Source organism: Eimeria acervulina, genomic scaffold (genome assembly GCF_000499425.1).
Source record: "Eimeria acervulina Houghton genomic scaffold, Eah_scaff131, whole genome shotgun sequence".
In the NCBI taxonomy this organism is placed as follows: Eukaryota; Apicomplexa; class Conoidasida; order Eucoccidiorida; family Eimeriidae; genus Eimeria; species Eimeria acervulina.
In genome coordinates this window covers 1,652-24,663 of record NW_013550289.1, presented here as the reverse complement: position 1 = coordinate 24,663, position 23,012 = coordinate 1,652, and the positions used below count along the sequence as shown (strand labels likewise).

The 23,012-nt window shown below is 53.1% G+C and overlaps 4 protein-coding genes across 4 annotated transcripts in view; all 4 read left to right on the top strand.

Annotated features, from left to right (window-relative positions):
* Positions 1–283: 283 nt before the first annotated feature.
* On the top strand, positions 284–7,168 carry EAH_00019480 (tRNA-splicing endonuclease positive effector protein, putative; the record flags this gene model as incomplete). Its single annotated transcript, XM_013397302.1, has 15 exons — positions 284–847; positions 999–1,401; positions 2,045–2,526; positions 2,697–2,793; positions 2,964–3,099; positions 3,362–3,536; positions 3,744–3,854; positions 4,140–4,265; positions 4,453–4,566; positions 4,768–5,004; positions 5,308–5,382; positions 5,942–6,244; positions 6,391–6,530; positions 6,629–6,754; positions 7,111–7,168. 15 exons carry the CDS (start codon positions 284–286, stop codon positions 7,166–7,168), a joined length of 3,147 nt encoding a protein of 1,048 aa, XP_013252756.1.
* A 2,659-nt stretch (positions 7,169–9,827) lies between these two features.
* Positions 9,828–12,216, top strand: EAH_00019470 (hypothetical protein, conserved; the record flags this gene model as incomplete). Its single annotated transcript, XM_013397301.1, has 5 exons — positions 9,828–10,251; positions 10,439–10,515; positions 10,711–10,912; positions 11,091–11,289; positions 12,186–12,216. 5 exons carry the CDS (start codon positions 9,828–9,830, stop codon positions 12,214–12,216), a joined length of 933 nt encoding a protein of 310 aa, XP_013252755.1.
* A 1,253-nt stretch (positions 12,217–13,469) lies between these two features.
* Positions 13,470–15,943, top strand: EAH_00019460 (splicing factor protein, putative; the record flags this gene model as incomplete). Its single annotated transcript, XM_013397300.1, has 2 exons — positions 13,470–15,380; positions 15,560–15,943. The coding sequence occupies 2 exons, from the start codon at positions 13,470–13,472 to the stop codon at positions 15,941–15,943; spliced, it is 2,295 nt and encodes a 764-aa protein (XP_013252754.1).
* A 2,612-nt stretch (positions 15,944–18,555) lies between these two features.
* EAH_00019450 (phosphatidylinositol-4-phosphate 5-kinase, putative) overlaps positions 18,556–23,012 on the top strand; it is a gene marked incomplete at both ends in the record, with an annotated part of 6,052 nt that continues 1,595 nt past the window's right edge. The window contains 8 exons of the mRNA XM_013397299.1: positions 18,556–18,620; positions 19,023–19,158; positions 19,414–19,508; positions 19,685–20,915; positions 21,142–21,211; positions 21,329–21,793; positions 22,104–22,204; positions 22,336–22,379. Of these exons, the coding sequence (XP_013252753.1) occupies positions 18,556–18,620; positions 19,023–19,158; positions 19,414–19,508; positions 19,685–20,915; positions 21,142–21,211; positions 21,329–21,793; positions 22,104–22,204; positions 22,336–22,379 (2,207 nt within the window). The remainder of the gene's footprint in view (positions 18,621–19,022; positions 19,159–19,413; positions 19,509–19,684; positions 20,916–21,141; positions 21,212–21,328; positions 21,794–22,103; positions 22,205–22,335; positions 22,380–23,012) is intronic.

The window sequence follows — 23,012 nt, the reverse complement described above, 5'->3', positions numbered from 1 at the left end:
AAATCCAGAAGTCCAACGCCGCGAGGAGACCCTCGATGTCCCTCCTCGAGTTGTGTGGAGGCATCTTCAACAGGTTTCAGGAGGGCCAGGCGGGTGCACCAGCAGGCTAAATAAGGCGGTCACCATGTTTATACTCGTTGCATAGGACAACACGGGGGGCAGAACTACTGCCAACTACCTCGTCACCGCCGAACAGGAGTAGCAGGGAGGCCGGTAGGGCAGGGGCCCCACAGGAGAAAAAGAAAACGAGAGGCCCCCGGTTCCCATTGCTGTGGCGGCTCAGATGGTGTCTCTGTCGAGTGAAGGCGGAGGCCATGCGGGGGCCTCCACCTTCACTTCTCAGAGCTCGTCGAAATCGCGTGACGTCTGTACGCAGGAAGAGCTGCAGCGCGCGGAACGCCTTGGGTCAGCTTGGCTACAGCGTTACCGTCACATAGAAGGCTCGAGCCTGCTCCCTTCTGTGGATCCTTTGAACGAGTTGCTGCTAGGGCTCGACTTTTTTGCAGACCTCCGCGAGGAAGTCCACACTCCGACGGGGAAGTCCTCACCAGCCTCTGTGGCTTCTGAAGACTTAAACGAAGGGAGTGAAACTAGTGAAAACGAAAATGAAGACGATGCAAGCGAGGAGGAGCGCGAGGAGGCCAAGGGTACATCACAAGATGCCCAATTTTCCGAGAAAAATTCACAGGGGCACCAACAACGGGAATACCTACGGCCCATCCCCACAGTAATACCCAACGAAAATGTGTATATCGGCTTCTTCCTCCCTTTGTTCCTTCAAGAGGCCAAACAGGCCTTAGCAAGAGCCATCAAACTGGACCTGGGAGCTCCTGAGGAGTTCGTGCAGGTCAGTCTGTCAGCAGCACTTCCCTGTTCGCCCTTCGGTGCAAGTAAGGGCAGAAGAGTTCGTTACTTTGTGCCTCTCCAGCACTTTCAACAGCTACAGGGGAGAGATACGTCACTTGGAAAACAACCTTTTATGTGTGGTCGTGTTGCAGCAAAGCGGTGAGCCTCGGGGTTCCTTCCTGTCTCTGCTGCTGAGTCGATCGGGAGGGATGGCTGCTGCTGTTTCTTCTTCTGCATGTCGCTACTGCCACGGAGACTTGGTGCTCATGTACCTCCCGGCAAATCGAGTGGCTGATGACGAGGCAGAGAAGCAGACAGCGCCGCACAAAGCGAGCGAAGGGGAGACCCAAGAAGACTCAGGGAACAAAGACGACGACCCCAGTGCGATGAAGGCCTCTAGCGGGGAGCTTCCAGCTGTGCAGGCAGATGCACTGCCGTTGACCCGAATGTTGAGACCCAAAGATACCGACTGCCACGTGCTCGGAGTTGTGTCTCAGGGGCAGCACGAAGCCATCAGTGTTAAGGTGTTGACCCCTTTAGGCCCCGCATACAATGGTAAAGGAGCGCAGGGAGTGGAGGAGGGCCAGGATTCCGCATTTGTGTATAATCCGGCCACTGGCCGCCCATACGGCTTTCTGCTGCCTAGGGACCGCTGTCGCCTGCTGAAGCTCGTGAAAGCCCTCAATGCTCAGCATACCAAGTGGACTGTGCAGCGAATCATGTCCCTCACAACTCTACACAGAGAATTCCAGGTGTGCTCTTCATGTTGCTTCGGAGACTGTTCCTCTGGTCCCGGTTGCCTTTGTTGCGCGTGTCCCTGGTGTAATATTCCTTTCCGTCTAGTATCTGCATGTATGTGCATGCCTTTGTGCATAGGCGTGCTTGTTTGTATTCCTGGTAGCACGTGGGTGCGCGTTTATGCGTGTTCTTTTGCTTATCTATTTTCGTCTTCCTGTGTATTTATGTGGGTGGGCACGCAAACGCTTGTTCCTTTGTAGGTGTCTGCGTGTTTGTTGCGCATCTGTGTGCTTGTATATATGCATTGTTTGTCATATTATGAGGCCTCTCCAACACATTTGCCTTGCAGCGCCAGCAGCCACCATCTTGCTGGGTGTTCTGGGATTGGTGTCCTGCTGACCGCAGGGTCTGATGTCTCTGCCCGATCTGCTGCTGAAGGACAGTCTGTTTCGCGTGCCAGGCGAGGGCTCGTCGCAACTGCAGTTGAACAAAGCCAAGCTTCCGAGGCCTTTGAACAACCCCTTGCTGGAGGGCCAGGAGAGCGTCCAGTCGGAGAGTGGAGAAGAGGCTGCCGCCGTGTCTCCGCCCGTTGGTACTGGTGCAAGCGGTGAGGGCTCCTTACCATCTGAAGGGCAGCGCGCACAGACGCCACTTGCCTCTACAGCGGACGAGGCGTCACAAAAGGCCTCTGAGAGACAGACGGAGGAAAAGCCGCAACAGGGAGAGCGGCGCCTTGTGATCCCGGAGGCCCTAAGGGCCCGTTTGGAAAGTCTGTACAACGCCAGCCAGCTCGCCGCCCTGGAGGATTCGCTCAAGGTGGAGGGAGTTACTCTCATTCAAGGCCCACCTGGCACAGGGAAGACTTCCACCATTGTTGGCGTTGTATCCGTCATACTCCATGCCCAGCTGGAGGGCCAACACGAATCCTACGCGCGCTCGCCTGTGAGCGGAAGACCGATAAGCACGGGGAAACACAGCTGCAGACAAGGGGGCGATTCTGTTCCTACGCAACGGACCAGCAGCCCGCTGCCAGCCAGTCCTTTCCAGGAGTCTTGAGGTATGTTGTCGTGTGTCACTCGGTTCCTTTCTGGCTGTTGCTCTGTCTGCTGCAGAGCGAGCAGGGAGCAACAGAGGGAACTGCAGATAGCCCATGGGCAAGAGAACAAGGTGCAGCGACGTCTCAGTCAAAGTGGCGTCCGTGGCTGCAGCGTAAGCATCGCATAGGAGTTCGCGTCTGGCACTGAGTTGTCTGTCCCTGCGGATCCGAGTTTCCCCTTGATTGCCACCTAGGGAAAAACCAACTCGGGTCTGCGAATTCCCTGGAGCACCTTTCTGCGAAGAGTGACTGTTAAGGGATAGTACGGTGTTGCGTCTCTCAGCGAACTATGCCGCTTGGATGGATGCAGACGAGGTCGCGCTAGAGGATTTGGACTCTCAATCGATGCTGCAGCCAGCGGCTGTACCCACTGATCCGCCTATCTGCCTATCGAGAGAACGCCATGAGCTTCAGCCAGTGTGCGTCCATGCATCCAAACGGAGATGATGCCGACGCCTTGCTCGGCGTCATCTGGGTCGTTTCGCATTAATTGCTCCAGTGATATTCTCTACTGCAGTCCCTAGTTCTTGCCAGGGGCTGTTCACACGGAGTTGTCCAATGGGGCCTACCCTGTATGTTTGCGGTTGCATGAGCTGGATGCAAATTGGCTCACTCGCGTTATGTGGTGTATGGCCAGAGTTGCGTGTATATGTGCTTGCATATGTGCCTGCATATGTGCAGACGCACATGCACGCACTTCTATATAGGTGCATGTGGTGTATATGTTGTCTACAGTCGGATATTAGTTTGTGCGCCATCAAATGCGGCAATTGACGAGATCGTCAAACGTCTGACAGCCGATCCAGAGACAGGAGGCGGAATATTTGATGGTAGCGGCCAAAGATTCTCACCAGCAGTGAGTCTTCTCTTACCCTGTTCGCTGAGCTGTTGTAACTGTGTGGGCAATGCCAGCTTGTCTGCCAGTCCTTAGCCTCCCTTCAGCCGGGCCGACTCGGTTATTTCCCTTCGGTCTTCGGTTGCAGTTGCCGACGTGGCGTAGTTAAGGGAATGTGAATGGCGAGCGACAGTTTCTGCGAAGTGCACATGTGAGTTTTGGTTGCAGGTTGTCCGCGTGGGGCCTAATGTACATCCTGAGCTGCTGCAGCACAGTCTGCAGTACAAAGCCCTACAGAGGCTTAGAGCCCGAGGATCCACTAACTTCGCTGCCTTAGCAGTGAGGTGCCTGTATGCGTTGCCAGGCCTTTGTGCCGTTGGTGACTAGAAATATATATGTGCTCAATCCACGTTGCTTCGTGTAAAGCCTTGCTCCTATCCCGGTGGACTCATCGGTTTTCTATAGGGCTCTTTTGGCCTGAGTAGCGCGACTAGCTTTCTTCCAACATTATTTTTTTTGCTCCATTTTGTCTCGTATTGCGCGTATGCCAGGGGTTAATATTTCTCTGGTTAGAGCTGTATGCACGGTTGACGGCGTCTGTGTGTGAATTGACGCGGTGTTTAGGCCGCCAAGGCAGATGTGTTGAGGGACAGTGTAATCGTCTGCGCCACCATTTCGGTCTGCGGCTCCAACGACCTGACCTCTCTTGCCGACTGTTTTGATACGGTTGTTGTAGACGAGGCTTCCCAGGTGAGCAGCAAACGGCTGCTCTTAAGGGCCTCTCGTTAGCCCTACTCGTTCCACTTCAGCTGCCCTTAGGCCGTCTTGGCCTCTTCTTTCGGCAGGCCGTCTGTAGACTGTGCCCTAAGAAGTTATTATTATGAGCCGCCTTTGCCGCTGCTTCACGGCGTGCTACTGGCATGTTGCGCGTGTGCAGGCTGTTGAACTGGCGACTCTCATACCACTTAGGTTGGGATGCAGAAGACTCATTCTCGTGGGCGACCCAAAGCAACTCCCCGCCACTATCTTTTCGCGCCATGCAATTCAGTTGGTAAGGTTCTTTTGTAGACTTGTTTTGGACCTTCTGACGTTCTGTTTCTTTTTTGTCGCCGCATTAAAGGCTTTTCTACTCCATCTCACAACATCACAGCTACTGTTGAGGCAGCTGGGCGCAAGAGCGGGCTGCTGACCGAAACTTGGAGTGGCGAGACGAGCACTCCAACAGGTGTTTTTAGGGACTTATTGTGTGCAGCGGTACGATCGCTCTCTCTTCCAACGCCTTGAGGGGGCAGGCCAGCCAACGAACATGCTGAGTCAGCAGTACCGCATGCACCCTGCCATCTCCCGCTTCGCGTCCGTCGCCTTCTATGAAGGGCTGTTGCGGGATGCCCCCCATTTGCCCAACGGCCTGTGGACGCCATTTCCTTCTTGGCACCGGCTGCCCATCCTCCAGCCCATCGTATTTTTTAATCTCGACAGCGAGCACACTGTAGGTCTCGCCAGGTGCCAAACAACTTGACTGCACTGGGCTATTCGCAGAGATACTGCACAGCTTGCGGAGGAAATGCGGGGTGTGCAGTTTCTACGGTGTTGGGTTTCCAAACGCTGCACCCCACATCCTTGTGCATCTGGAGGACACCTCGAATTGGAACGTGATGGATGGGGAAACTGGCTCCCTAAAGTGTTGCATGTGCTGCTGCGGCCCTAGTGCTGATGTGCGGACACCTAACGCTCGTGCATTGGAGAAGGTTGTAGTTTGTTGCTTATTGGTTTGACCCGTGCTGCCGCGCAGGAAGAGCACACCTCACTGGTGAACTACGCAGAAGCTGATTTCGTTAGGCAGCTTATTGACTTTCTCCGCCGCCTGGTAGGATATTTCTTTGTTCTTGCTGAGTGCTTGCTGATTGTGTCATTCCTGGCCCTGCCAATGTTTCTTCGCTACGGATTGTTGTAGCGAAGGGACACTGGTAATGTTCGTGAGGAGTTTCTTTCTTTTGCAGTTCGTAGCGTCCGGCAATACGAAATGGGAACACCGTATTGCGGTAATAAGCCCCTATGCACAACAAGTCGTTCTGCTGCGTCGAACTATCAAAGCGATGCTCGGGGTTTCTGAGGGGAAGTCATGTCCAGTAGACGTCAATACAGTAGATGGCTTCCAGGTAATATGTGTGGCAGTCGCTTGGGCAGCTAACAGTCCTTGTCGCTACCTTTAGACCAGCTTGTCTAGCGTCGCCCCAAATCCTTCATCCTGTCTCCCCGGTTATTGTCGCTATTGGCCTAATATGTTTTTTTGCGCGTTGTGGAATGCCAGAGTTCTGCTGTTGCCGACTGGTTGGCGGTGTTTGCATGCTCGTTTTGCATGGGAAAGCTTGTGGAAGGACCGTCTTGTTCCTTTTTCCCTTCCTGCGTGCTTGCTTCCTTGCTAGGGTCAAGAAAAGGACTTCATAATTTTTTCAGCCGTCCGCGGCATTCGCAGTGACAAGGAAGAGGCGAAGAATGGCACCGTTGGGTTTTTAGGGGACATGCGACGCCTCAACGTGGCTGTGACGAGAGGGCGTGTCAATCTTTGGTTGGTTGGGAACGGCTGCTTCCTCAGGAGAGACAAAACGTGGGCCAGGCTTTACGCGTATGCAAAAGCTCGCCAAGCCCTTATCTCCATCAGCCGCCGCAATGCGCAACACTCCGCCATCCTCACGAAGTGGATTCTCAAGTACTGCAAGACGCATCACGTGAGCCCTTTGCACTCCACAATGGCATGTGCAACAGCTTCAGTGGGGTTTTGTTGCGCTCACAGCAGGAAGTGCTCAACTTGTTTCATTTGCAGTCAGGAAATGGACAACGCTGTGGTACGTCTTGAGGGGTCTGTGAACTGCAGCGCGAGAGGAAGTTACTGGAGGAGCATGCGCCCCGCTTTTTAGCCGATCTTTCGGAAAACCTAAAAGCAATGAGGGAACGAAAACAGAAGAGGGGAAGCAAGGACGATGAAGAACAGGGCGACGAACTGCAAACTGAAGGGTATGCTGTCATGTTGCTCCCTGGTATACCAAGCTACTGTATGATGCAACTCAAACTGCTCATGCGCATGCGGTGGTCATTTCTGCACCTGCATGCAGCCCCATAAGCTGGGAACAGCCGATAGACGACCCTGGGGCCGAGGAAGAAGCAGCGGGAACTGGAGAGATGACAACTTTCCACGACGTAGCGGATGAAGGCTGCTTGGACGAAGTCGCAGTTCACATGTGAGCAATCCCCACATGAAGCTGGAGAGGCTCCTCGACCCCTTGGGATGCAGAGAATTCTGAAAGACGTGTATCCATTCATGTTGGAAACCCACGAACACGTAAATTTACATCGGGTGCATTTGCCATTTTCCTATCATGTATTGGTGCGGTGACTTACTGGTTCTGAGACCGGGCGGCATGGCCCCAGGTATATAAAGACTTGCTGTTCATGTGACTTCTCGTGAAAAAACACTCTTCCATTCTGCGTCCTTTTACCGTGGCTGAGAGTTCGCTGGGTGTCATCTAGACGTTTACTGCTAGCAAGACAGCAGTAGTGTTTCACTTGTGCTGTTCTTCTGTTCACGGCCCTGCAGGCGCGATGAGGCTCTGAAGTCCGCCGTGGAGGCCGAGGGCACTACAGCTCCTCTGTAGACGTGTTTAACCGCATAACTGACACGGAACAACCCAATTGGGGCTTGAGGCACAGGTAACCGGTGGTGGTCGAGGACGGACCAGGCAGCTTTGAGCTGTCTGATCCAGAAAAATTCCCTGTGTAAATGACCTTTTGGCATTCGAGAGCGGAAAAGCACAATAGCTTCTCCGTTCGCCTGCGGTCTACGAATGGAGACACCGTTCAGCTTATTTGTTGTCGTAGGCGGTGCTTAGTGCATTTCATTTGGTGGCCGCCAACTGTAGTTGGGACAGGGGTTTTCCCCAAATATTATTTCTGGGTAACGCTTCATCCATTACTTCATGCCTAGTTGCTGCCTATCTTGTTTCAGCCATATATGACAAATAGCTCGTTTTGCCGAATGGTGTATCAGCATATCGAATGCTAGGATGGGGAACCCCCACGTTTCCCTCTGCTTGGCTTTCGTATTCGCACATGTAGCCTATGCAACTCCACCAGAGTTACCTTATATCTTGTACAATACTATCCTCGAGTAAGAAGAAGTGCCGTAGACCTTGCCTGCCAACGTCTTCCCAGACGAACTGTGCAGATGAAATGAAACGCTTCGTGACTACCGCAACGCATAGGAGGCAAGTTTTCTTCGGAAATTGCATACTCTGTTGCACTGTGATACTGCAGCTGGTTACTTAGCTTGACGCTCAATATGCTGTCTTTATGCAGTCTTTTTGCCTTTCGTTCGGATTCCTGTTTCTGCATTTCACTAGAAGAGATGCGCCGTAACCTTCAGTAGCATTAGTGTCTTGAATTCCGCAATTGCATGTGGGAAAATCTTTCTCATTGCTTTCAGAAGACAACCCACGAGCCTCGTGGGCGCAGCGCCTGCCCAAAACATTTGCTGCAATAGAGTGAAAATCCATAACGCACTATCCCCCTAAAAATCCTGCTGCTGTTTGACTTCCTGGTTTCGTTTCAAATCTAAAGCAGTGTGCTAGCCTCTGCGGCAAGCTGTCCATAGGAAAAGGCATGCCGTCTCAAAGAATGGTCTGTCACGTAACGAACAGTTCTAATCCCTTTTTCTTGCGCATAAAGCATTCTTCCTTGAGCAAAAGATTTAAGCAGCCCCTGAAACTCACCGAGTTCAAAATTAGTATGCGGCCTGATAGGAGGAGAAACTGGTAGCGTGGTCAGTGCTGAGGTTGCGCGTTCTACTTGCACGTAGTTCGGCTCCCAAGGGGAAAGTTGTATAGCAGTTGCTTTCGGTGCTTGTGTGCGAATTGAACGGGGGCTTGGGTATGACTGCATTTGGGGCTGCCCAAAAACAACAGGCAACAGGATTTGCAGGCTGCATCTGCCTCCCCTCTCAATCAACCCCAGGCTGTTGTGCCCCTGTACCGAGGGTTAGAAAAAGTAAGGCGGGCTGTTAGCTGATTTTGGGGAGCTTTCACGTTCCGACTCTTGCAGCTCACATCTGTTCCGTGCGCGATGCTGCGACCGTTGCTACGCACAGGCTAACGTTCACTGCGCAGTCGATCTGTCTGTAGAAGCTACTGTAGCATTATTTTGTTATTTGCATATCTCGAAGCTACTGCTATAATTTCTTTGTAGCTGTTCAGCTGTTCTCGGCGTTCACAGTGTGATGCCTCAAATACATGGCCTTCTGATGGGGGCGAAGACGCGTTGCCACCGCAGATGAGTGGAGAGGGCAAGTTTAAATCGCCAGAGTTCACCTTTTTAGCTGCTACCGACCTGGAGAGATGAAGTGGAAGGAAAGTACATTGTCTAGCCACTCCCGATGGCTGCACACTTGTGTGTGTTTGGCGTTTGTACTTAGACGCACAATTTGCTAGGCTGTCCTTCATGTCCAACTACAGTATCCACTTTGTATGCACATCAGTAGGGTATGCTGCAAATGGACTGATGAATAGGCGAACCTCCTTCCACATACAGGTTCTGGCGTCCCATATCTGACCGCTCACCCCGCAATCAGGATGTGGTCGCGGCGTTTTTCTGGCCCCAACCCTCTAAATAGCCTCTACATACAGCCTAAATACAGTAACTAGTTAAACTAAACTGAAATTAGGCGTTGGCCTCATCCGCATCACTTTTGTCCGTACCCACGGAGGGGCACCTTCTGTGGCATCTACCAGGAGGCCACGCGGGCGAGGTCGATGCTCCTCGTGATTTGGGAGGACCCTTCCTTCCCTTTCTGCTCTTTCCTTCCTCAGCTTATTCGTTTAGTCTTTATCAGGTCAATTTTTCCAAACTAGTCAGGTATTAATCAAGGTTTTCGCTGGTTTTAGCGCTGGCGAGCGCGAGTCGGACCCGTTCGACTGCGTGTCAATTGGAGGGTGCATTGAAACTACGATCAACACCTTCTTTTCAGCACCATTAACGTACGTTGTTCTATTTCCTATTCAAGTTGGAACTAGCCGCTTTAACTAATTTTGCTCTCTGTGCTCTGGGGATAGGCTGCTTTCCAGTGGCGAAGGGCTCGCGGTCAGGCAGAGGCGGTGTGTTTCAGCCCGCTCAACAACCGCTGCGGTGTGGTAATCTTTGAGCATTTCTTTATCCAAGGGATTGTTTATCAGTGAATCTTCTGTTCCGTGAGAAACTTTGGAGTTGGGAAGCAGCTCCAGCGGATCCGGAAGCCCATAGTTTTCATACGTTGGACTGGGGAAAATGGAAGGGAAGGGGAAAAAGTCGTTGCCACTCAATCTTCCTCTCCTTGGGAAGAAAGATATACTTGGCTCTCCGAGACTCCACGATCCTGGGAGCTCGCACCGCCATTCCGTCGCTAGTACAGGGGTAGGCGAACCGAGCAGTCCCTATTTGCGGTCTCCTGAATTCACACATGCCTCTTCTGCGCTGCCTTCTCCCAAGGGGGCTGCGGCTACAATAGAGGCGCTTCCCCCCGCTGCGTCACCTCGGCAAGCTCCACGGGAACAGGTGCTTCGCCATGGTGTCCTTATATCTCCTCGACCAGTTGAGGAGGTGCCAAGTGGCACCCTCATGACACCAGCGATCATTCGCGCAAAGGCACAAGGCAAGCCTCTGCCCCCATTAAAAGAAGATCATATTAGCATGCTGGACGAATTCATTACAGGTAAGGCATCTGACTGGGTAACGTTATATAGACGTAGTGCTTTATTCAGCTTCTCACAACAGACTTGATGCTGAGATTCCACCGTAGCAGCCGTCAACCCCAATAGTAGCACAAGCCAGGCCTATTCCTATGCACCCTGACAGCTCAGGCATCCGTCATTTTGCGTTTTGCGTTTGCGTGCCCTTAGTGCCCACCGCCAACTTGATCGACAAAATTCCTAAGGAGGATATGTTGAGAATGGCCGGGCCAAGCATGTACACGCACGTGAGATTTCCACCATGTTAGAAAAATGAAGTTTGAAGACCCCCCTCCAAGCCAGCCTTGCTCTGCAACTTTGAACTAGTCCCCTAAATTTCATTCTCTTCACTGGAACGGACCTCTGTCAATGGAGTTTGAAATTACCACCTTACAGAACTTCTTTGTTGGCCCAGTCTTGTCACGCTTGTATTCATTCTTCAGGACCCACGTTTCACTGAAGACGTGAAGCAGTACCAGCTTGATCATCCCATCCCTCCCGGCGTTCTGAAGGAGTACCCAAACTACGAAAAATTTCCCCTCCTCCTAAGTCGAATTCACCGCCCAACCCTAGAGCCAAACGTGAAGGAGACAAAAGACTTCGAGCATCTTCGTGGGCACAATGAGGCCATGCTAGAAAATAAATGTGAGTGCTTGTTGCAGGATACCAACCTAGTATGCGTAATATTTTGCACAGAAGAGGCCCGCACTACAGGCCAATGATGGTGACCGCATGATTGCAGAAACCGACAGCCATCATACCACCCCTTTGCACGTGCGACATGAGGAATGCTTTTTATTGCTTTTGTTCTTCTGTTGAGCAGGGCATCACGGGAGGAAAGCCGGAGCGCTGCCTATGAGGGAGGCCTACATGCACGTACCTAATTTCGGGCGAGTGCAGGTAGTATTGACTGATTTTCCCGATGGAACTAGTTATCCTCTCGTGACTCTTCCGAAAATGACCCCATATGACATTCTTAAAGTGCTGGACAAGCAGCAGGAGGCGAAGGAAAGGTCATGGGTGTATGCCTGCTTGAGGTTTTTACATAAGATCTCTTGTGGAATTTTCTGAACCTCAGCATCGACTATTCCAAGACTTTCTCAACAAAATGTGCATCAAGTACATTTTGTCACTCATAGAGAAGGTGTATGTGCAAGAATATTTCCTTGCTGAGCGCAGCCCGCAGCGGTACACAGCGCATACTCGGAAAATTTGGTTTTTGTTTGTCAGCAGGTGCAAAAAAATTGCCACTGTTCATATGATTTCCTGTTACAACCGAGAACAAGTTCTGCCGCTACGTGAGCATTATACCTATCGTGCTTCCGCTTCTTCGGTTTGGACGTACGCACGAGGCCTGTAGACAACGTTAGCGCGAGGAGTGTCCCCAGTGGGTAGAGAGTGTCCCGTTGACGCTTTATCATGCGGTAGTTTCAGAGAAGACAAGCAGTCGACACTCAGGTAGATGATACTTACGTAGAAACAAAAAAAGCACATGTATATTTCATTCCTGCGGAAGCGCAGTACCTCACACTTCTCATCATGTCAAACCGAGAATGAACACTAGGCGAAGAAAACATACCAGTCAGAAGATCGGGTAGCTGCACAAAAATTACTTGGTTGCGCAAGTAGGGATGAGTACCCTTCATGATGCACCATCAACACAGTGAAGGAAGCGGCGTCGCCTCAGGGACGACAGCATGTAGAGAAGAAGAACACAGGACAGGGTATCCGAAGAGGGGCAGGAGGAATTATTCGCCGTCTGACGGCGCAGCCAGTGATACGACGGAAGGAGCAGCTGAACTTGCACAGCAAATAATCCACTACTGGCACTCTGCATGGAGGTGATTTATCCCGTCGTAGCTAAGCGTAGCTTAGTCCGTGTGAAGTGTGTAGTATATTTCCTTGTCCTTGCATGCAGGCTGACAACAGAGGGCCAAACAAGTATTTAACAATTATCTACGGTGCTAGTGCATGCATCAATCGGGGGCTTGGTTGTGCCTGCATGTGGGGTTGGTGCCTTGCTGTTGGTGTTGCAGCAAGGGTAGCTGCAAGCCAAGGCAGAATGTGCCCTTTCCCCCCACAAGCCCCAGGCCCTTATGCTGGTGTTCCCAGGGCTCCTGGGGTTGGAGGCGGGTTCATCAACTGTTCTATGGGAACTCTCATCTTAATTACTGCCACGCGGTGGCAGCTCACAATTGTTTTACGGTAAGATCGAGGACTCACGCTATACTCCGTTCACAATAGAAGTGTGGTGTTGGTCCCTCGGGTTCAGTGGCCCCGAGAAAGTTTGTGAAGACAGCGGAAGCCTTGCTATATCTGTTGTACATGATGATAGATTAACAGACGACACATGCGAATACGCAAGAACCACACAGCGACGTGTGCAGCGCGTAGCCAGGGGCGTAGCGTGTGTTGTGCTTTTTCGGTCGCATATGCACCTACATTTCCTGTTTCACAGCCCTTCACTTGCCGAAATAGTACTTGAAGTAACAGCTCGTAGTTCTCGAGCTAAAAGCCGCTCCGCTGTAAAGATTGTGGGCTGCCCAGCCACCACAGCCCCAGCACATCCAGCCCCGCAGCCGCCCACAACAGGCGCAGCACTAGGATACTTTGTGAAACTGCGTGCGTTAAGTTCTAGCTTTATTGAACTTTCATTCCCAACATCCTTTGCGATTGAGTCCTGGAGGTCGAATTGTTTTACAACTGAGGCCTGGGAAGCGGAAAGGGGCGCCTGCACCCTCCCACCCCCACCTCATGGCTGCAGGGGTTGGGCCCTCAGTCGGCCGTTTCCCACCCCTCAGCGGCTTCTCAAGATTCCCTTTCTTCGCATTTGTTCCTCTTCATTCTATTACCAGCGTTTGCATGGCTCTTGAGTGCCCCCGGGTGTCTGGTTCGCCCGTGGAGCATCTAGACGAAGAAATAGGTGGACCTCGTTCAGGGAGGAACGACATGCACGAGGTGTATGCATCCTCCCATACGATTCTGTGAACGTTTAGGTTGTGTTGCCACTCTCAAAAGATCCGTTGTACTACAATAAATAGCTGGAAGGGTGCCCTGCCATTCCGCACGTCTGTCTCTCCTTGAGCTTGTCGGGTCTGTTGTAGGGGGACGATCTGCCCCCTGAAATACGCAGCCCTTCTGCCCTGTTTTGGGGGCGAGTGTTGCATGCTGCTTGGAGCCTACGCACTGACAAGAGGTGGAAATGGGGGATCTGGACTTCGACACTGTCCTAAATATGATGGAAAAGACGGACAAGGATGGCGAGAAAGCATCAGCAGAGGCGTCGCCAGTGAGTAATGGAGCGCTGAGGTCCAAAGCAGGTGAAGGGGGCCCCAGGCGCTCGTCGGGTTCAGAGGGGAGTCCAGAGAGAGAGAATCGACGCGGAGGTCGTGAGAGGAGCCAAGAAGATCCTCGAAAAGGAGGTGAGGGCAGTCCCTCTTCTCGTAGAGGAGGAGGCCCTCGAACAGAAGAGAGCCCTGAAGGAAGAAAGGGGAGAGGTGACAGCTCCAGCGCTCGTCGTGCGTCTCGCGGAGGAGACAGCACGGAGGGTCGGCGAGGCGGGGGCCCGCGGGGCGAGAGTTCAGAGGGCCGCCGAGGCCCCCGTGGCCAAAGTCCAGATGGTAGAAGGGGCTGGGGGGGTCGAGGCGGCAGCCCTGAGGTCTATAGAGAGGGACGACGTTCCCCGTCTCCTCGTCGCAATGGGGGCTGGCGCGACGGCCCCTGGTCTCGAGGCCCTCGAGGACGCGAGTTCCGTTCTCGAGGACCTGGGGGCCCCTTTCGGCGTTTCGGAGATGACTATGGGAGGCACCGAGGGGGGGAGTTCCGACGCAGAGAAAGAGACAGAGACAGGGAATGGTGGCCGCCTGCGGGGCGGCGTAGTCGCAGCCGCGATCGACCGCGAAGGGATGCGGGCCGGTCTCCGTCACCAGGAAGAAGAGGAGGGAACGGTCAGGTGGGGGGAAGTGGTGGGGGCCCTTCTGCTTCAGGAGCTAGTGGCGAAAACCCGTCTACAGGGAGCACAGCAACGCGTCTTGGGCCCCGCGAGGAGCTGCTTCGCCGCCAGCGGGAAGAGGAGCTGCGTCGAAAAGAGGTGGAGGAGGCTCGGCGAGACGACTTGACAGTGCTGGTGTTGAACCTGTCGTTGAAAGCAGACGAAAGGCACATTTACGAGTTCTTCTCTGCAAACGCGGGGAAGATCCGCGACATCCAGCAGATTCGAGACCAACGGTCGGGGGTGTCTAAGGGCGTCGCCTACGTCGAGTTTTACACCCAAGAGGCGGTCATCAAGGCAATGGCCCTCAACGGGATATCTTTTAAGGGACAACCTCTCCGTGTGCAGGCCTCCATGGCAGAGAAGAATAGAGCTGCCAGAGCAGCCAAGTGCCCCATTACCCCCGCCCCAGACGCGGCCTCGCTGCAGATACCGATGAGGGTGTACGTCGGGGGCTTGGTTGGCAACCTGGCGACTTTAACCAAGGATGACCTCCACTCTCTATTCTCTCCTTTTGGAGCCATTCAGGAGATCATCCTCCCCATAGACCCGAACACGGGGGAGGGAGTTGGCTTCGCCTTCGTGATGTTCTCCGCCACAGGCGACGCCCATGACGCGATGCAGCAAATGCACAAATTCAAAATAGACGGACAGGAACTCAGGGTAGGTTACGCAGCGGATGGAGTGCGCCTTTCGGGATCTCTTCCAGAGGGCTCGCCTACAACACCTCCGGGTGGCGTAGCGGCTCCCCAAGGGGCTCCGGGGTTGCTGGGAGGGCCGGGCATCCCTGCTCACGTGGTTGCCGCTACCCAAGTCTCCTACGAGGCCCAGCTGGCGAAGCAGCTAGCGGAGAAGGCGGCTAGCCTCATGCGGCAGCAGCAACCGCAGCAAGCACAGGAAGGACAGGCACAGGCACAGGATGCTGATGATGAGGGAGGTCTCGATGATGATGATATCGGATACATTCACGACCCTTCTCGTAAACAAGCACTTATGCAAAAACTCATGGACCGCTCGAACGCTGCTCTTGCGTCGAGCGCCGGGGCCCGTCCTTCTGCTTCACCGACCAGCGAGGCTCAGCAGCAGCAGCAGCCGCCGCAGGCGTCCCCGTCAACAGACAAAGTAAGTCCAGGACATGGTTTCCTTGGCCTATCATGGGTTAATCATTGTATCCAGAGTTTGTTGGTAGGTTTTGGATCTCTCCTGGCCTACGGCTGGTCTAGGGTTTGTGGTTCGTTTGTTTTGTTTTGCATCCAACCTTTCCTTTCATTGCGTTTCTGCTGCTCTGTGACTGCGTTCAGCAGCAGTTTCTTCGTAGCTCGAGCGGTCCTCGCGTGGGCGTAGGGGGTCTGGCGCCAGGGGTGATGACGTCAAACTTGGTTTTGCGGGGGATGTTCAATCCTAGTGCGGCAGACGACGAGTATTACTTTGAAGACATCCGGGACGACGTGAAGGAGGAGTGCGGAAAGCATGGCTCTGTTGTTCAGGTTTCGCTGAGCGAGAAGGATGAGGAAGGAAGGGTTTTTGTAAAGTTCACGGCTCCTTCCGTGGCTCTAGCAGCTCAACACGCACTCAACGGACGGTTCTTCGGAGGGCGGCAGATCCATGCTGAGTTCGCCACCGACGCGATGATCAACGCGGTGTGCGGCAGCACCACCACAAACACGACCAGCAGTAGTTCATGAATGCTCTCTGCGTGAGAAGGGGGATGCGAAGGTGGGGTGCTGACCCTGCAGCTAGAACACTAAACGCGTTACAGCAGCCCTTCACCCAGCGTACATGCGGGATGGTGGGGCAGCCGTAGGCGGAATGTTTTAATCCGAATTCGCATTCGATGTGGCGCCTTGCCAACGGGCGCGCGTGCGAGCGAGCCAAGGGGCGGGGCGTTGGAGGATCGGCAGATCAGAACATATCAGAGCGAGGCGGAGGCCTGCCAACGGCCTTATTTCTGTCAGACTGCCTGTCAGTGAAGGGCGCACTCATGTTTCACATCCACATGCTTGGGGACTGAGTAGGTTGCTCGTTGGTCCCGTGTTCAAGTTGCACCCGTTGTTGTGCTTAGCTGTAGGCTGCTAGCTGGCTGCGTGGACTAGCACTGGATACATACAGGTTTAGCATAAACAGGCAGTTTCCAAAAGGTCGAGCATATAGTGCACCTCTTCCATTGTAGGGAATGTGCGCGTCGCGCACGTGAGTAGAAGTGGAGCATCCACTACCCACACAATTCGCATCGAGGCCAGGAGCCTTGTTAAGGACGTTCCTTGAGCGTGGAGTCATCGAAACACGAGAGCAGACGGTGGCAGACTCTGGCATTCAATAGCGTGGCCCGCAGGTGTATGCGCGGCTCCCGCTGCTAAATGGTTGTCTCAAAGGGCACGAAACGTAACAGCGGGGTGACAGAGAACGAAAGCACGCGAGCAAAAACATTTCTTCGGGGAAATTTGTCCTTGACGGTGCTGCAGCCGGCATGATCAGTCTCTCGCAGCTGCAGAGGTTGGGAGCCTCCTGGGTGTTGGCGGGCGGGCCCAGATGCGGACCAACTAGTGTCTCTACTTCTGTGTGTTAAGGCCAAAGTGGCTGACCAAGAGTTGAGGAGGGGCCTAGCCCATTTGCATCTGTTGTGTAGCGCTCCATTATTGCCGCCCGACCAGTTGTCGATGGCAGCAGTGGGAAGTTCTTGCATGCATTTGAGAAGACAAATTCCGACTACTCGAACCGACAGCACTTACTTAGTGAAGCCAAAAATATGATAAACATGATAAGACCAACTTATCTCCGCCAGTCCCGCCGCAGCTTAACACGCCTTGCCACCAAGTGGCAGCGAAAAGACAAAGTCCACTGGAGGCTCCACCAGTTGATTAGAGGGGAAAAAACTCGTCCTTCATCTTGCTGCATTATTTTCGGTCCAGTGACTCACGTTTGCTCCGCCATTCCCTCTGCTATGGGGCTGAAGGCGAGCCAAAACTACGGATCCTGGATAATGTTGCGGTGTTTGTTTTACGTTGAGTTTGTTTAAATGCGTCGTAAAAGTTTTGGCGTGAAGATATGGCATGAGTGACGCTGTCCAGCAGAGCTGGCTTTCGTCGGACGGCGTGAAGAGTTTGAGGGCAGCTTGCGCAGTGTCTGTTGCCGCGGATCTTCGGAAAGGCGCCATGCTAGCTGCTTCATTGAGTACTAAATAAGCGCTTTTTTTATTTAAGTGTCTCTAATCGCTTCTCCGGCGCCAGAGAGCTAATTCAAGGAGCGGAAGGGCTCTGGGGTCGGGGCCTTTTGTTGTGGGCATGCGACTCATTGCCCACAACGGCAGACAAAGGCCATGGAGTCGTCTGCGTCTTCCGAATTCTTTCGAGCTTTTTATATAAGATAGATGTTTTCAATAACTTCTTGTCCCCTTGAAAGCCGAAGGCCCCCAGGGAGTTGAGCTTCCGACCCATTGGACATCTGCTAAGCTCGTTCTTGTGGAAATCGCCTCGTTTTTCCCCCAATATCCGCATTTAGCGCAAAATACATGCGCCGCATTTCGCACCACATTCCTTTTCCATGTGTTACGCGCCCTTTGCCCTTGGAAGCCCTCCTCCCTTGACTTCAATGCAAGCTCGTTCCCGTGCGTCCATTTGAACTGTTCCAAGGGACAGCCCGTGTTTAACATTGTGCTCGGAATAGAGTGGGGCTTTCTTCTAATACCATCGCAGATTAAAAGCCATAAAGCAAAACAGCGGGACGTTAGGTCTTTGGCCGCAAGTTTGTGTTTAACGGCGTTTGGAGAGGCCACCTGCCTTAATCACTGCACGACGAAGGGCAGGGACCCTCAGATGACCCAGTGCCGATCACAGAAAATTCATTCATGTATTAGCTGCATGCTCCTGCGAGGCACTTCCGCCTGAGGGGGGATAGAAGCGGGGAACGGCGGATCTTTTCGCCCCAGCTGCGCCGGAGTCAGTTTTCGTTTCGTCATTATTGCTGTAGTCTTACGTACACCATATCGCATTTTTTTGCTCTCCGCCTTCCTCGTATAATTTGCATGCGTTTCTCCCCTGAGGATGTGCCTGCCCAAGGCAGTAAACGGACTGCAGCTGAGCGACAGGCTTCGGCACTGCAGTGTCCGTAGTGCATCTCGTTCGTTTCATTGCTTGGGACATATTGGCTCTGTGCCTCGTGTGGAGCCTTGTTTGTCCTGCGCTTTGCTTTCTCTCCTCTCGTGACTTGCGAGAGGCTCCCCCCAATGTCGCGGCTGGGCAAGTGCTGTGGGGGGAACACAGCGGAGGATGGGAGGCTTCCTTCTCGCGTGCCAGCCGACATGGCTGACGAAATCCAGCAACACACGTTGCTTACCCTCAAGGAAATACAGGGGCTTTATGACAGGTACGTGTAGAGCAGAGTCAGGTGCTCACGCGCATACCCAAGTTATATCGCAAAATTGCTCCTTGAGTGCCTTTAGCACCTTCTGAGACATCGCATTTCCCGTTGCACTCAGAGGCGTTAGGACCTAGACAGGAATACTTTTGTGTTTTCATTATCGCCATCTTTCTGAGCCCATTATTGGAGCTTTCTTTGTACTGCGTCCTCGACGTTATTCTCTTCTGGCCAGTGATGACATATCGCTTGTGTTTTCACCTTCCTTGTCGAATTTAAAAAATGTCGATTCATTTTTATTCCGTCTTATTCCGGAGGGTTGTCTGATGTATGAAGATAGCTTAAGCGGCTGGCATGCATTCTGCTCATTCTCGTCGCCTGCTGAAATTGCTGTACCTCCGACACTTCCAGGTTTCGCAAATATGCGCCCAACGGCCGTCTGCTTTTTTCACGGTTCTGCGACACCTTGGGAGTATTGGGAATGCTGGACGATACGATGATAGCGGAGCGGATGTTTAGGGCTTTTGATCAGAACAAGGACAGAGAGGTCAGCTTCATCAAAGCAACGCCTGCACCTCCAACGACACCACTTACATGCCACCTTCGTCTAATCTCTGATATTAAAAGTGTTCTCTGGTGTGAGGTGACGAACAACGGAGATTCATATGCGAAGAATGTTTCATATTCGAGTGTATGGAGCGTCACAGCGGCAGCAGTGTAATCGTAGCAACTGTAGATGTGTTTTTTGTGTCAATCCTGTGTGAATGCTTTTATCAAGAGCGCCTGTGTGCTTCTTCATCAGCTAAGCTTTACTGAGTTTGCCACCGCTTTGGGCATCATGATGCGCGGAACCGACGACCAGAAGCTGGACCTCTCATTCCGAATCCTCAACCCCACGTCCGTCTTACGCCACCCTCCTCTCTCCCCCTTTTGATTTGCGCGGTGTTGTCTTATTCGTTGTTAGGAATCCGTGTTGAAGCCTAGCAAGACCTCCGGCACACGAACTAGAGCACATCACTATCAGAAACTCGTAATTTCCCTTTTGCCGCGGGAGAGTGTTTGCTGGTACGCAGGTATACGGGTACGGGTAAATGCTTAGAGGATTATCGCCTGCAGTCCGTGAGCACTTCAGGTTCAGATGAAACCATTACAGCGTCTCCGCATCGTCAGGCTGCCTCTGGCGGTCTTCCTCGGCTGGCCCATAGAAGGCCTCCCGGCTCCGGAGTTGCAGTCGCTCGTGCCGGAGATGAGGAGGAGTGCTGTGGAATATTGGGAACGGCCAGCGCCGACCCTATTGTTGGGCAGGGGTCTCAGGCGAACTCTACATCTAAGGCGAAGGACCACTCCAGCAGCGAGAGCTGCAAACCTGTCTCTGACCAGGGATTGACACCGAAGCAGACCCTTCGCGTGCCTCGGGGCACGCATTGGTTTGAACGGTGCCGAAGCGTTATTTATGCGGACAGTTTGGGGTTGAACGAGTTCCTCGATTTGGTCAAGTGCCTGCAAGTTGCCCGCCGGGCCCTGCTGGGTGGGGACGGCAATCTGGCCTCCGACGAGGAGATCGCCATGACGTTTTTGCCACTTGCATCGGAAATGCCAGACGGATCGAGGCGGATGATGTTGAAAGATTTCAAGAAGGCTGTGCACACGAGCCCGCGCTTCCTCTGCCTTCTGGGAGTCACCAACAATAGCGTGCCCAGCCCTTCTTCTCAGTCCGGTGCGCCTACATGCACTGCTCAGGAGCGGCACTATGTACACGATGAGCGCCTTTTCTCCCCACTATGCGCTGAGCGGAACCAGCTTGCCTTCCTTGAATATTTTAAGGGGAATTCATGGTTGGAGGAGGACGAATGTTTACCTGTTTTGAGTGTGTGCTGCTTCGACGGTTATGCAGAGGCTTCCATCACTACAAAATCGGAGAAGAAGAACAGCCTCTTCTCCGCGGACTGCACGGGGGTTTCGTGCACAGTGGGGGGGCCTTCAGGTTCCCCAGAGGCTGGCGCTGCTGTGCGGGTGGAGCTTCTGCGTCGAGTGCGAGAGGCGGAGGCTCAGGCCGAGGTCCATCAGAGGAAATTGCAGCAGCAGCAACGGGATCAGCTGAAGCAGCTGGCGGAGAGTCTCCGAGCTGTGGAGCGCGACGTAGAGGCGGTAAAAACTGCCCTTGCAACGAAAGCAGCAGACGCATCCCCGAAGCCGTTGGGGGTATACCGCCGAGAGGACGACTTGTTATCGCCGCAGCCCCATGAGGAACTTTACGGCAGGCTGTGCAGCAGCCCTGTGCGCAGTGACACCGACAAGCTTGGAGTGAGTGCTGCAAGCCGACAATTCATTGTGCTGGTTGCTGGCTTTAAGCGATTGGGGGAAGACCAACCCAGACCGCATCCCTTCTGTCAAAAACTCTTTCATGCGCTGTGGCCTAAACTCGTTTGCTTCACTTGTTCGACGTAGAACTTCATGAATTTGTTTGAGTTCACGGTTGGGTTTTTTGTACATTCGTGTGCATTGATTTTTATCTCTTTCTGTCTCGCAGTCTTCCCGCGAATGTGGTGGCACGGGGGACTTCACGGCAAGTGAATCGCCTCGGAAATCTCAGGCGAAAGGTTAGCTTGTGCACCTTGCTGTCGTCATATCAGGTGTTAAATATTGCTGTGTTTCTCCCTTGGCATGCGGCCTTCTGGAAGGATTTGGGGCGCTGAGGGGTTGTGCGTTACATGCAGGCGGGGAACCCGTTCAAGAGGGGAAACAGCTCTTTGTGGAGACAGTAGGAGGGACGGAGCAGGCAGCAACAGCAGCAACAGCTGCTGCTGCGGCGGCATTTGCTGCACTACAGCAAGCTGAGCAGCAACTTAATCGCATCCTCGAGGAGAGCAGCCTGGCGACAGTCGTGCCGATGCACATTGCAGATCAGCTGCTGGTGGAGATGAGCAGCAAGGATAACTTCGACTCCGTGCATCAGGATTTTATTAGGGGGGGGCCTTCTGCTAGTCAACGAGACATGCCGAGTTGCATGCGGAAGCCTGCACTCATTCCCAAATTGACGGAGTCAGTCAGTAGGCCGAGTTCAGAAGGGATAAACGATTCCGGGACAAACTGGGCCTCGGCTCAGCTGCTCGACGGGCCGCGGCGACACAAGGTTTCCTTTTTAGTTGGCGAAAACGATAACTCGCCCGTCCCGGACATAGGTGAGTAAAGAATACATAGAGTTAAGGACTGAAATTTTTAGTAAATATTCTGGTGGAATTACTTAAGAATTGTCCTTGAAATCCATCACCATCACCGAGGCTGGCAATATTTCAAGGACAATTCTTAAGTGGGCAAGAGCAAAAGCATTTTAAGGCCCGTTTATTGTGGCCGTTCATTGTTTATTGTGGCCGCTCATTTTGTATAGAAGAGGTAACCAGCTTGCAGCTCGGGTGCCAAAACTCTTGCTGCATACATCGAATCTTTTTCATGCTTAATGAATTTTCTGTTGTGTGGTTGCGGTCGATTCAGCAAGTTGCGCGCAAGAAAATGCTACTGCTCAGTCAGTGAGGGCTTCCAATACAACTATTTTTCCTTTGAGGGATCCTGGGGTGGATGAAGTCGACGAACTCGTGCGTTATACTCGAACTGCTTCTTGAACATGTTGCGTGTAGAGGCAGTATTACGTGCTACCGAGTGTAATTCGTAGGGGGGTGGATTGAACTCGTCGGACGGACGTGCGTATTGAGTGCTGTATTTGCAGAAGGTCACCACTCCGAGTGAAGTGGCAACCGGCGGCGTCGAAAGGTATGTTTTCTCCGCCTCAAAGACCGTGATCGTAGTGCCGACATGAGTCGAAATGGAACTGAAGCTCCTACAACTGATACGCGTTATTCCCGTGCCTATGGGTTTGATGCTTGCAGCCGCCGTCGAATACCTCCGAGCTGCCGGCGAATGTACATGAATCGCGCTAAAGTCTATCAACGCCGAAGTCTGCAGCACTGAACACCAGCATACCTCGCTTCTAGACGGTCTTGAACCTGCATTGCTCGTGGCGCTTGCTGCAAATGCTATGCTACCTAATTGTCAAACTTTTTTCACAGCTTGGCCCTAGACTGACCAGCCTTAAAGCATGTTGTTAGACCCTGTAGCGAGCTTACTTTTGCTGAAGCGTGTGGCGCAACTCTGCCTGACTTTCTTTTATGATGGGTGGCTGTGCACATGTCTCGACTCGCAGCTACCCCATGGCGCCGCACGTCGGGCGAACCTGTACATCGACAGCAGGACAACGCCAAGGGGCCCTCGAAGTGAGCCGGTTGGGAGTGCGTAGTACAGTGGCCTGGGTGAATGGTTGGAGAGTGTGTGTGGTTGCATCCGCTTACGCTTTCACTTGACGCTGTGTCTACCAGTGTATGTGTGTGTGTGTGTGTGTGTGTGTGT